The 13,787-nt window shown below is 39.0% G+C and overlaps 2 protein-coding genes across 2 annotated transcripts; one reads left to right on the top strand and one right to left on the bottom strand.

Annotated features, from left to right (window-relative positions):
• Positions 1-407: 407 nt before the first annotated feature.
• LOC134214955 (uncharacterized) lies at positions 408-13,717 on the bottom strand. The gene is made up of 3 exons (XM_062694228.1): positions 13,301-13,717; positions 1,013-1,102; positions 408-924 (listed from the first exon to the last, which is right to left on the bottom strand). Exons 1-3 carry the CDS (start codon positions 13,498-13,500, stop codon positions 540-542), a joined length of 675 nt encoding a protein of 224 aa, XP_062550212.1. The 5' UTR covers positions 13,501-13,717; the 3' UTR covers positions 408-539.
• LOC134214954 (uncharacterized) lies at positions 8,966-11,543 on the top strand. The gene is made up of 6 exons (XM_062694227.1): positions 8,966-9,219; positions 9,335-9,692; positions 9,752-9,845; positions 10,425-10,733; positions 10,790-10,901; positions 10,969-11,543. Exons 1-6 carry the CDS (start codon positions 9,168-9,170, stop codon positions 11,412-11,414), a joined length of 1,371 nt encoding a protein of 456 aa, XP_062550211.1. The 5' UTR covers positions 8,966-9,167; the 3' UTR covers positions 11,415-11,543.
• Positions 13,718-13,787: the final 70 nt, after the last annotated feature.

Here is a 13,787-nt window from a genome sequence, read left to right as displayed (position 1 = left end):
GGAATAAAGACTCATTCGTTGTATAACTGAAGACCGAACATAACGTGTTAATATTTCCATCCCGAATACCCCGTACAGAAATTAGTAATTATTACACTAAGATCGAATCTGTGTAAAATGTGTATAAGTATAGGTGCGTGATATGCAACCTTCGCTGAATGTGGCGTTTGATCCGGAAAGGAGTTAGCATTGGAAGCCAGGATTATTTATAATTACGGAACAACGAATTGTGCGGTCATCACGCTCGTAATCAAAAATGAAAAGCTGATAATAGACAGGAAGTAGTCATTTGTTGCTGTTTTCTTCGATAGCGGACAACATTAGCGCTTCTGCTAATGGATTCAATTAACACGATTGGCTCCTGGCCATGTCATCGGCAAAATTATCCACCTTCTAAACACCTCATATAGCAAAACACATCAATGCTCACATATATTTACAACGACCCACAATATATCACATGCATATCATAATTTATCCTACAAACAGACGTCACAACAGTGCGACTTTGTCATTTCGGTCTTCTGCTCGCTCCCAATCTAATTCTTCCCGGTCGCCGCCAGATTTAACACAACATTGTCAAGCTCATTCGGTATCAGCGGATGACTGGATGCTTCGAGTGGGAGCTTCGCAAGGTCCGCCACGTTGACGCCGTCGTCTTGTTCTTTTTCAATTTCGTCGATGTCCTTCTGCGTGAGCGTCACATAGGAACTGTTCGACTGGGTGATGTTGACAATGGTACCCGTGATGGGCAGCGTCGCCACCAGATCGTGCAGATCCGAAATTGCTCCGACATGAACCGGTGCGATGCCAGTCAGCACCTGTCCGTTGACACTGGTTGCAACCGGTACCGGGATGTCGCCCAAATTAATGTGGGTTTTGTTCGAATCGTGACTGAAGAAGGTCAGATCCACTTGTTGCTCCCTATGGCGATGTCGAGAGAGGAAAAACAACTAATTAGCACCATTCTAATGAGTGACTAGATATTTGGATTATTGGCGGATATACTCACGTGATGGGGTCATCTCCGATTTCCTCCGTATCATTGTCAGGGGCGTCGACTAGAATTCCGATTTCATAGACTACGGCTTTGATGACATAGCTGTTGAGAGGTAGATTTAATTAGATTTAGCTTGCTAATAATTCCGGTTCATCGAAATCTTTATGATGGATGATCACGTTCGGAAATAGTTGATGCGAAATTTGAAAAGATTCTTACATCGAATTTCTCATTAGGTTATAGGCACTTAAATAAATTAATTTCTATGCATCCCCGACCAATTAAGATGTTCATAATACATGACGTGGGCTTTAATTTAAGGTTATTTCCCTTCCAAGTAACATGTTTGTTTTAAAAACGGTCCTGAAAACCATAATTAGTCTACAAAACAGCTTTCTAAATACGTAGTGTGAAATTTTGATGTTACTGACGAGCTCGGTGATAGATAGATAAGTGGTAAATCTGAATCTCTGTTCACTAGCATCTTAGTGCAATTTATGCCAATTATGATCCATCCAATTATGATCACAGAGATCACGGAGTAACAACCATGACATGAAAAATGATTCTAATCTAAGCGTTGGCGGCGGATGGCTTCAATACAAGCGAGCTTAGCAATGGTGTAGAGTTGACCAGTCGAATATTTCTGGCGGCATGAAATGGCCTCAGGGAACTGGCTTGATGCCTAACGACGGGGTCGATGATAGTCCCACGGTTGACGGACGGTTTAGATGAAGAAAAACTGTCGTAGCGCAACGTGGCAGTGGCGTGGCGGTCCGCAACGGGGTTGAAAGCGGCTAAATGGTGATAGTGGCTCGGATGGTGGCTCGTTAGCAGAAGGCTGGTGGTCTATCGAGGGACGGCGTCGAGTGGTTTGATTGGCGGCGGCTGTCGGAAGACGAGGGCGTACCAAGACTTGGACGGCGTCAAATGCGTTCTCACTGTCGCCTTGGCAACGATTTCCACTTCGCGGTCCTGGTGGCAATCCACTCTAGGTAACGAACTATCAAAAAAACAATTTCAGTCAATTTCGCAGTAATCTCCACGAGGAATCTGTCGACGTTTGTCTTTCACGAATCACGACCGTGTACCATCGTTCGAGCACACGACTAATCAATCCCTCATCTCTTTTGTCGCTTCCACCTTTTCCACAGAGCAAAATATCTCATCCCCCACTCGGTACTTACTCTCGCTACATCCGCCCACATAGCTACCCAATTTCGCATTTGTTCTGACTTAGCACCCGTCATCAATGCTTTTGGAAACCATCATCACCGCAGCCAAACGAGCGAATTTTGAATTGCCCTTTGATTACCATCTGAAAAAAAATAAACCCGACGACCCCACACCAATTACTAAAAAGGTTACCATTCGATAACAACATGAACAATTGATTCTAATCTAAGCCCAAGAATACAACTTTGAGGTAACTGGAAGTTCTAATTTTGTATATCTATCTATTTTTGTTGAATATCTTGGCTGTGTATACTGCATATGCACAAGACTGGACAAATTGATACCAAACATGCGAAAAAAAAATCCTCGTGTCTTGGTGGGACTGAAACCCACAACCTTCTACTCTCTAAATAGGCGTCACAACCCGTACATAACAAAACCACTTAAGGTCACGTTATGCGAAAAAGCCATCTGAATCTGAGTACCAACATCCACCGCAGTTAGCTCTTTTCTGCAATCATCACATGAGCTTTACTGTTGTATATCCACAGCCAAGCGAACACATGTGTTTATTACCAAGAACTTAACATACTGAACAACTTGCTGGGCGGATTGTATATACAATATATAGTGTGTGAATCAATCACTCATTGCTACGCCAACCACTTGCTGGCTAAAGCATTTGATGTGTGCGATTGTTCGTCAATGAAATCGCAATATGCTTAAACGACTAGAACGATAGAAAGACCGGCAATTCGGATGTTACGAAAAATCATGTTTGCCTCTCTCATACACCAAGGCGTAACGAAAAGACTATTTGTTCACTTCATAAACTAATTTTTGATAGCAGGCCCGGAGGGCCAATCAGACGAATCAGTGAAGATAATAATCATTTCCCCCAGAAACTGCCTCCTAGCATTACTTCTGGGGAATATCTGTTTGTGTGTAAGTATGTCCAAAAAAAAACTCATTCACTTGTTAGGCACTTATTTATTTATTTATTTATTTATTTATTTGCGAAAAAGAAAAGATGGAATCTTTTTTGCAAATCAATTTGTCCAATTCGGAAAAATGTGCTTTGCATATGCACAGCCAAGATATGTTAAATGATTTTTCGTACGGCCGATTTTTCAAACAATATACAATTAATTTGTTGTATTCTTAATCTGTTTCCCGTTCTACCAAACGTTTCCTTATGTAAGGAAGACCTACAGTTTTTTTTTTGAGTGAGCTCCCCTCTGCTTCAAAAATATTCGCAAAAATGTTGCCTGGACAAATCTCACCTATTGGAGAATGTCTTGCTCTTAGCTTAGAGGTAGTGTTTATTCTTTAATCTTTGTTATCTTGTGTCTTTAGTACATTCCAGAGCAGGAGAAATACCTCAATAATATCTCATTCTGTTATTTATACCATACTTTGTTATGAACTAGCCTTGCATAACAGGTAAAATACCAAAAAATAATACCAAAAATTAATATGCAAAATACTTAGGGCAAACAGGGGCAAACATGCCTTAGTTTGTGATGCGTTTGGTATTGAAATACCTAAGCATGGGATCGTACACTAATTACGTAAGCACTCATGGGGGGAGGGGGGGTTTGCCATTTTCTTACGCTCCATATAAATAAAAATATATTTGTACGGGAAAAATCTTACATGGGGGGAGGGGGTGTTGAAAAACCCAGAAAATTTGCTTACGTAATTAGTGTACGGCCCCCATGTTATGCCTAAAGTATTTTGCATATTAATTTCTGGTATTATTTTTTGGCATTTTACTCTTATGCAAGGCTAGTTCATACCAATTTCTGTTATCCAGATCGTCGCTCCTGCTCGGGTTGGTATTTTACTTCAAAAGCTCAGTATTAACCCGCTCTTGATCCGTTACCGTCGCCATAGTTGCGAATGAATTTTCTGCGCAGTAATCAGTAATCACCTTCGACAACCGCAACCGTTGGTGATAGTGTACCGCTGCAACGCAAACTGGAACGAATAATAAGCTCCCGCCATAAAGCCAGTCTAAACCCCCGATAGCTCCTAATATTTAGAAAAGCCCATCGTTATAGCTGGGTCTATCAACGGCGTTTGGTGGTGATCCTAGGGCGGAGCACGAGTAGGAGCGATACGACACGACGCGACAAAGAAATTTGACAGAGACTTGACGACGAGAAAGAAGCGTTCTATGCACAGCTGGAGCAGACATACGATGGACGCCCACTGCGGGACGTTAAAATGGTCATCGGTGACATGAACGCTCAGGTAGGCAGGAAGGAAAAGTATAGACCGGTCATCGGACCGGATAAGTAGTCCCCCGCGGAATGCTAGTCCAAAGCACTTTCTTCCCCCGCAAGAATATTCACAAGGCCACATGGAAATCACCTAATCAAGAAACGAAAAAGAAAATCGACCACGTTCTAATCGACTCTTCTAATTCTTCTCCGACATCACAAACGTCCGTACTTACCGCATTGTGAATATTGAACCCGACAACTACCTCGCTGCAGCTATGTTTAAAGGCAACTATTATGCAAAGTGAATGCACCTCGGATGTTAAGTCGTTAGTTCATAGGTGTAAAAGCACCAGAGACCGTGAAGAGACGGGGCAACTGTACCGCGCTAATAACGCACGAAAGTTCTATGAGATGTTAAACCATTCACGTAAGGACCACGTGCCGCAGCCCCATATGTGTAAGGACATAAACGGGAACCTTCTTACGAACGAGCGTGAGGTGATCCAAAGTTGACGGCAGCACTACGAATAGCACCTGAATGGCGATGTGGCAGACAACGGTGGCGGTATGGTAATAAACCTGGGAGCACGCAGGATATACGTCTTCCGGCTCTAGGAAATCCAGGAGGAGATCGGCTGTACTGGGTAATTGCCAAGGTTTGGGAGGATAAGGTTCTGCTGCATGAGTGGATGGAAGCTGTCGTGTGTCCCATTTACAAAAAGAGCGATAAGCTGGATTATAGCAACTACCGCGCAATCACATTGTTGACCAAGGTAAATACTCTCCAAAATTTTGTGACGCCGACAAACACCAATGGCAAGAGAGTTCGTAGGGCGGTTGTTAGATTTTCTAACAATTCTGTATAAGAATCTACCAAAACCTGTATAAGAGCTGGGCATATGCGAAATTGTTAGATTCTTATACAAAAAATGTAAGAAAAGCTTACACAATTGTTAGATTATTATACAATATTTGTATAAGAATCTAGCATTTTCGCATATGCCCAGTTCTTATACAGGTTTTGGTAGATTCTTATACAAAATTGTTGAAAAATCTAACAACCGCCGGTTGGGTGCAGTACTGGTAGTTTTCATTATCGTCATGTGAAAGCGAAAACAGTTGCATTTTCATTATCAAGCTACCAAAAGAAAATGTAGCGGGTTCCCGGTCACCTGTCACATTACAAGCAGTCATGATGGGAATGTTGCTTTGTTTTGAAATCTCAATTTCTAAATAGTTTATAACGCAGTGTTTCAACTTGCCCCGCGTATCGGGGCAAGTTGAAACACTGGGTTATATTCAGACATAAGCTAATTTTGCCGTATCAATAACAAAATGTATGTACATCCGATTCTTTTTTTACACGTGGGGATGCCTTCCGTGTAAAAAAAGTTTTCAGTTCAAAATTCGAAAATCCGTGTAAAAAAAGTTTTATGATTTCTCGACAAATGATGAAAAATGGAACAACTTTGCAAAAATTTTGTATGGGATTTTTTTTACACGGCCGTGTAAAAAAAAATCCGTGTAAAAACATAATCGGGTGTACTCAATGAGACTCAAGAAGCACGAGGTCATAAAGGTGACTATAATACTGCCAGGATTCGCATAAGAGTCCCATGTAAGTTTTTGAACGCTTTTTGATTTTCTTTCAGAAATTAGCTTAAAATTGTCTCCTGTTTAAGAAAAACTAATAAAATAGTAGGCTTTGTTCTAGAAATTTGACAATAAATCCCACTTTAGTTGTCTCATCTTGATGTTCTAGTTTTTGAAAGGTACTCTTTTACACAAAAAATAAACTTAAGTATGGTCCATTTTATTATCCCACAGCAATAAATACAGGTAAAGAGTATTACGTCAAATTTTTGTAAAGATAGCAGATTTTTTCAATTTATTAGTTTTTTTTTGTATTTCTCCATGTAAAACAAGTTTGATAAATTCAACGGCAAATTACTCAAGTCGGAGAAAATGACATGGGACTCTTATGCGAATAAAGGCAGTGTACAACAAAGTCACAAGCGTATTTTCAGATACCAATTTCTGGAGAACGCACTATGCTGAAAATTTATCAAATCGATTTCCTCCTACTGGTGACCACTCGGATTACTATTCAGGATGATTCATTATTTGGTTCACTTGTATTTATATTGTGCACTTGATTAATTCGGTTAATTCATAATTTGTTTTTCGGCACTGTACGAAAACTATTACACCAGATTTGGGTTTTTGGAAATGTATGTAGATAAACGTGTGGTGAATTTGAAATTCACCACGGGCTTCATTCTATAATCACCTTATGGGACCGGGGAAGGTTCTTAAGATGGTTCGCCTCCTTTGGAAAGGGGGGCTCCCTCCTTTGGAAAGGGGGGCTCCCATACAAATCAAACAGAAATTTCCACATAACTCGAGAACTAAGCAGAGAATAAATAAATTTTAAGCGAAACGAAGTTCGTCGGGTCTGCTAGTCTCTCATAAACTCTTCGATTGGAGAAATAGGTAGCTGGGGAAGTAAAAGGTGAAGTTCACGAAACGTTTACATACTCTATGTTTTATTTTTCCGAGAGTCAGTGCTCACTCTGCTCAGTAGATTAAGAATCTCAAAATTGCAGTTTGAACATGACTCCTTTTCATTCTTTACATTCATTGTAGGAGAGTTGCATTCATGACGGAATGGCCGGAAATTTTTTAAATTTATTTTCAGAACTTTGCATGTTTTTTGAATGTATGTATTTATGGACTAAGTTGAACTCTTGAAAAAAAAAAATTACTTTTGATTTCGAGGGTGACGTTTTGAATCTTTGTTTCAACTTCCCCCGCACCACGCATTTCTATTTGCTCCGAAGAGTTGAACATGCGGAGTAATATCAAACAACCAAAATACAAAAATTAAAACGGGTCGTTCATCGATTTTTCATAATCATTATGCTTATTCAACATTGAATGATTACCTATCGTGAAAATTTGATGAAAGAACACTTCCAAACATCGTTTTGAGACCTGTTTCATTGGCACGCCAAATAGTTGGTTTAGATTTTACAAAAGGCGAAAAATAAACAATGGCGGAGATTGTTTTTGAAAGCTGCAATCTTCCAGGAGTGGCAGTCAGAAGGTGCGTTTAGGGGAGTAGTTTGTTGAAAAAAAAATCAGAGCATTCGGTCATTTCAAAAGATATTTTAGTTACTAGATAAAGATTGTCGCTTCTGTTCCCTTTGTTCTGCTGTCCGAAACATGTGTGGTACATACCTGTCAAATCGTATGGATTTTCCTTCTTTGACATTTAGCTCCCCTATCCTCGCCAGCAAAAGATGTTCCGGACAGCGACGACAGGGACAATCTTTATCTAGTAACTAAAATATCTTTTGTCATTTCCTACCTAAAATACAGCTTCCATTTCAACTTATCCCGCATTTCAGCTTGCCCCGGTGTACCTTATTTATGTAAACGCTCTACCACAGACCAGGTGTTCGTGCCCACAACGCGAATACAACGTGCCCACACATTATCTACATATATAACATATATAAAGTATATGAATGTTAATAACAAATTTATTAACTAATGTAAATATTGATAGATCTGCATTTCAATAAGGTACCAGTAAAAACGATTAATGCAAGAGATGGCGTTTTTTCAATGGTAGTAAAATCGAAATTTTATCGCTATTAGACTACTAATCAGTGCAAACTAAGTGCAGGAGTCTTTTCACCTCATACTTCATTCCTTATCACTACTTTCTTCAAAAACACCACCATTTTCAATAAATTTGCAAAATACTTGATTTTCCCATACATTTTATCGATTTCCAACTACCATTCTTCCATGAGCTCATGGTGGAAAATGTGAAAATCTCAGAACATAGAGTAGCAGGCTAAACAACACAGATAGAAACGCCGCGTATCGCCACTCAGTGACGAGTACCGTAAACATGGTGCACGGAAGGTTGTTGTCTACACTTTTTACGGCTGCTGCACCCTGGAAGTAAATGTCATCGAAGTAAACAGTCGGTCCCCCATTGAACCTATTTGAAAAAGTTGTTTATAACAGCGATTTAAAATTAAATCCGTATGGTGCAGTAATAATAAGAAATGAAAATAATCAGTTTCGTAGGTGCACTAGGTACATGCGACTAATGAGTCTAGTAAAACAAAGGAATTTTGCGATTCGAAGGCATTCGAACTTACCCAATTGGTAACATAAAAATGTTGAGCTACATGTGGATGTTTATTAGAGTGGGGCATCATGGTTATTTTTTCAAATCAATGGTTTTTTGAAGTCATTGTGGGTCCTAAACAACTGTGCAGAATTTGGGCCCGATTGGTCGCTTCCTCGCATTCCGCATCTCGTTTGAAGTTTGTATGGAAATTAGTATGGGAGAAAGTTTATTTTTGCATTTTTACTTCTAGAGGTTTCAGTACATTATAAACTAAGTGGCACATTGCGTTAAAGTATAACTCAAAGGATGCCGAAAAACTTTGTTGAAGAAGGTACACTCAGAAATCGATGAATTCACGGAAACACTTTTTCTTAGTATTTTATTATCTAAATTGAATTTATGCATTGAATATACTAAAATCTATTCTTCCGATGAGTAATTTTAAGCATGACTATGAGTAACTTGGTTTTAGCGTTAGCGATATCTTTTTTGACTTTTCCAAAGCGCATGCCACTGTTGTTGTTGTTGCCGTTTTCCGTTTTACTGATGTTAGCAACAGAATCAAATGATATTTAATTTTTACGTTTAATGTTATGCCAAACTGTTTGGTGAAATGGATGCAGTGCGCCAAGACCTGGGTGACGAGCTAATCATGAAATTGAATGGTAAGTGAGATCTTTTTCTCCTCAAAATGTTCTTTTTATTTCCGACCCGGAATAGAGCACCTTGTGCAGACAAGTACAATTAAATTTATCTTTATTTATTTCCTATGTTTTATAGATGAACAGATAAACACTGTAGAAACGTTCCTTCTACTGACTCAGGACATGGTTATGCGTGATCTCGGATTAAAACTTGGCTCATGGTTACGGATAGACAGAGCTCAGCAGGCATTGCGAAGTGAAGGTTGCTCGACGACTCCTCTGCAGGATTCAACCAATAAGAAACGACACACAATGGATGAGGACATTCAAATAAGTCCTTCAGAAATCAAGGGTATCCTTGAATCGGAGCTAAGCTGCCAGAAATTGTTGTACGGGAAGCTTGCAGAAGGGCGAGCGCTTCAGAAAAACGAGAAAAATCTAATCTGCCGTACAATTTGTCCCAAAGTATTCAACAGTGCGATGAAAACTGGAAGGTAAGTTTTTGCTCTGCTTAAGAATCTTCAAACAACACTATTGGTCCTCTCATTCCTAGAAAGATCACTCCTAACGAGAAACAAAAGTTGGCGAAAGCCATCGTTGAAGCTTTCGATTGTCTGAAATGCGATACTCCGGGGAAACCAGTTGAAGTGAGTATTATTTTAATGGTGATGCTAGATAAGTGAACGTTCATAAATTACCCCAACTTGTAGGATTAGCCAAGATTTCATACAAAAAATGCCACGAACGGAGTAGCCCCTGCTTTACTTATTAAATTTAAGCACAGAGAAACAGACGTCTCACTCAACATATGTTCCATCGTACACCTTTTTAACGGTTTATTTAACTTTTTGTAGGTGGTCAATCGGCCACCGATGGCGCTTTCATCGATTTTGCTTGTGTTTGACGTTTGCACACTACCGCCATCTGGTTGCCGCTTGGCCACTCACCGGGATTTTAGCATTGGGCGACAAAGTTTTCGTGACGATGATTTTGATTGCATTTTGTTCTAAGTGAGACGTCTGTTTCTCTGTGATTTAAGCGTGGCGTTATTTATGGATGGTCCCTGAGTTAGGTTTCCAATGGGATTTGTTGTAAATTAAGAATAAAAGTTTTTGTTTATTTTTATATAAGAAAATTATCCAGAGCCTTTTAGTCTTCACTTGTCATAAGAAGAATTAATGCTATTCCATTTATTTAATTCTACCATTATTATTCAATCGTTTCAGGCCGAATTCTTTTGGAAATGTAACGGCGAAGATAAAGGATCTCACACTGGATTTATTCAAAATTGGATCCGAAACTACAAATCAAAATCAAACCCAGCTAAGCGGATTCGTCAGCAGAAATTAAAGTTATCTGATGAAGAAGTTAACGCTTGCGAGGAACTATGCGCTACAGAGTTCACCCCAGAATTATATCCACGTGTAATGCAGCTACTGACAACAACTTTCCGGTACAGGCAATCGATAAGAGCCTCTAACAAATCAAGTTCTGAAATTTTGTCCGAATTTCCATGTTTATTGGATGAAGACGCGGTAAGACATATAATTCGTCTTAATATTGCAAATAATGTTTGTTTGTTGATTTTTAGATCCATCAGGAATTTGAGCTCATGTTTCCAAACCAGCAAAACGCAACAAGCTTCGAGTCCATTATTCCGTTGTGTTTAATGCTCAAGCATGAATTCGATGAAATTGCGAATGGTAAGTTATAGTACATATAATGCGTAAGGTAAACCACATATCGTATTTTTATTTTATATGTTTTCAGATGGAATTCGAGCTTTAGCTAAAATTTCCTCTGAGCTTACACAACAAGGCGCACGTAAATCAGACCCAGAAGATCTACCACCGATTGAGGACTTCTTATCAGTTTTTGTCCGATGGCGTCAGGAGGACAAAAATTTGGACTACTTCTTAACTAATTTGGTTGACACAGCGCCTTATGTCTTCTGTGACACTTTCTCTTTCGCAGAGGGTGTATACTATGCGATAATCAACGGTACAGCTTTGCATATCGGGCATAGTTTTCTCCCGGCTTTGGATGTCGTACTTAAGTCGTATAAGATCTTCAACTATCCAGTTCCATCCAAAGCAAAGAAAGTTCTCAGTTTCTTTGATATACTTGTTTACGATGTATGTAAATTTAGCCGCGCTGCTTCTGTTAATAATTTATGCGAAAAAATACGGAAATCAATAAGGCCGGCATCCTCATAAGAATGTTTGACAGGTTCGATTTATGTTTTACGTTCCATTTTATACTACAAGAATGGTTTCAATAAAAAAAACCATACATCATAAAAAAGCAGTTTTTTCCTTGAAAAAGAGCTTGAAACAATGATTAGAAATTAGCAAAAAAGTTACTAAAATTGACTCACAATATGCCTAAAATCTAGTTATTTTGTGACACTGTCAATTGCACAGGTTTAGTTTTGAAATAACTAAAAATTATGCATTGGGTTTCTATATTGAATTTAGTTTTACAGAGCTATCTACATTTTAGTAATGTTATGCATAAACCCAGCTGAACCGTGATTTTGCATGAAAAATAGTCATTTAAGTCTACATTATTATCTGAGTGTACGTTGCTGGAACGTTGTCCGGAAGTGCTGGCAGAAACATTGATTTCTTGCATATGGTTTGAACTAACAATTTTCGAAGCGTAATAACATTTTTTGTAGACCTTCCAGCTGCGTACCTTCTTCGGCAAAGTCTTTCGGCATCTTTCAGACTATATGCTAACGTATTGAGCCACGTGATTGACGATAAATTGAAGCCGCTAAGAGCAAAAACATAAAAAAGTACGTTTTCCCATACTAATCTCCATATAAATTTAAAACGCGATGCGGAAAGCGGATACGCAATCAATCGAGTCCATATTTTGCATAGTTGATTGGGGTCCCGAAACGGTTCAGAAAAACCTTGATCTCACTTGATTGGATGAAGTTTGTGCTTTCCCATACAACTGCGCCCCACTCTAATGTTTATAAATAGAAAAGTAAACTATTTTTCCACAACATATACAAAATAATATTCAATTATCGATCAGAGATGGATTACATACTAAAAATAAACAAATTATTACCGAATAACCGATACCAAAATTTCTGATAATCCATCTCGTCAATGGTGATCAATGCTAATTTTGGTTTGTTTCGACTGTTACGCGTTACCAGTTATAAAGTGTCTAGAAGTACAAGAAATTGAAATTTTATTCAAAGTGTGTCAACATTCTGTCAGATAATCACCTGAAATCAGAGATTTGGAGTGGTGTCGGTTTTACCCACAATTTTCCTAGCACACTTATCTTTTTGTACTACTCCTGATGGGGTCATCCATCAATACATGCTCTGTATTTGGTCAACGGTACAGCAGCAGTGCCACTACTCTGCTTTGTTCGTTTTCGAATTTTTGTTCGAAACTGTAAAATAAAAATCCAAGTCGACTAAATATTGATGTCCATTAGAGAAATCACTACTCGGCGATAGAAACCCTTTCCGCACCCGACAATATATGAGCAAATCGGACCACCTTCCTTTTTGTCAGTGAAGATAAATCAGTAATCACATCTCATTCCTATCCTCTTCGAATAGAAGCAAAAGCGAAGTAAGATCGTTCGATTTAAATCGTCACTAAAATTGCTCACCGCTTTAAAATTCACTTCTAGGTAGATAAATTGTTCATGTCTGCCGTATCCTAACGGAAAACTATCAAATCTATACGTTCACGCCAAATTCTGTCATGAAAGTGTGCATCTAAGTTTGGAAAATAAATATTAGCATTTCTATATATTATTGTAAAATGCGTTTAACTTCACGCAGAGGTAATACACACATCTCATTACTTTCCTACCTTCTCGACCTTTATGGTTTACCAGATTTACAGCACTAACAGTCTTAAAAATTAATGTCCACATTGTTGTTTTCGCTGAGAATCACTATTTTGCTATCTTAAATCATAATATCACTAACCCAACAAACACTAAAAAATGTATATTTTATAAAAAATAATCACTACATACGCCTTTGAAATTTCGCTGTTTCCGAACATGATTGATTGTCCAATAACAAAGTTTTCATTCATAAATGTGACTATTCACTTACAGATCCTTGTGGGTTCCGTTGGTGCTGTTGGTTTCCAGTGTTTCATTTCCCCCACTCCAGTAATCACCAACGTCCGGGTTAAATAATGTGCTCAAAGGATGAATGCCACTACTTCCTTCGCTACCGGGTAGTGGAATTCCATGCAACTGAAGAAAGAATGCGCACAACACGACTGATATCACGTAGGACGATGAAGCCATGATGATCTGAGAGGTTCCTTTTTCAAACCTATTCACGCCTAGGATCACTTGATATTGGAGCTTGTTGCCTTGTTTCAGTCTTCGGTTCACTCTACGCACGCAACTCACTTTCGTTCCTAGGACAGTTGCGATCGCTTGATTTGCTTCCGTTGGAACACAAGCTATCAATTGGAATGAACTGCAGCCGTCCGTTGCCCATTGCTTTTTATACAAGCATAGGAATTTTTAGCACCCCGCAGCTATCGCGATCACACCGGTGGCGTCTTCATGCGAACATATTATCGAGA

The sequence above is a fragment of the Armigeres subalbatus genome, chromosome 2 (assembly GCF_024139115.2).
Source record: "Armigeres subalbatus isolate Guangzhou_Male chromosome 2, GZ_Asu_2, whole genome shotgun sequence".
Lineage (NCBI taxonomy): Eukaryota > Metazoa > Arthropoda > Insecta > Diptera > Culicidae > Armigeres > Armigeres subalbatus.
This window is presented reverse-complemented; position numbering and strand designations above follow the sequence as displayed.

Coding starts and splice junctions, on each gene's coding strand:
- LOC134214954 (XM_062694227.1), top strand. CDS start 9,168: ATGGATGCAGTGCGCCAAGACCTGGGTGACGAGCTAATCATGAAATTG. Junction 9,846..10,424: donor CTCCGGGGAAACCAGTTGAA/GTGAGTATTATT, acceptor CAATCGTTTCAG/GCCGAATTCTTTTGGAAATG. Junction 10,734..10,789: donor GTTTATTGGATGAAGACGCG/GTAAGACATATA, acceptor GTTGATTTTTAG/ATCCATCAGGAATTTGAGCT.
- LOC134214955 (XM_062694228.1), bottom strand. CDS start 13,500: ATGGCTTCATCGTCCTACGTGATATCAGTCGTGTTGTGCGCATTCTTT. Junction 1,103..13,300: donor AACGGAACCCACAAGGATCT/GTAAGTGAATAG, acceptor ACCTCTCAACAG/CTATGTCATCAAAGCCGTAG. Junction 925..1,012: donor ATCGGAGATGACCCCATCAC/GTGAGTATATCC, acceptor ACATCGCCATAG/GGAGCAACAAGTGGATCTGA.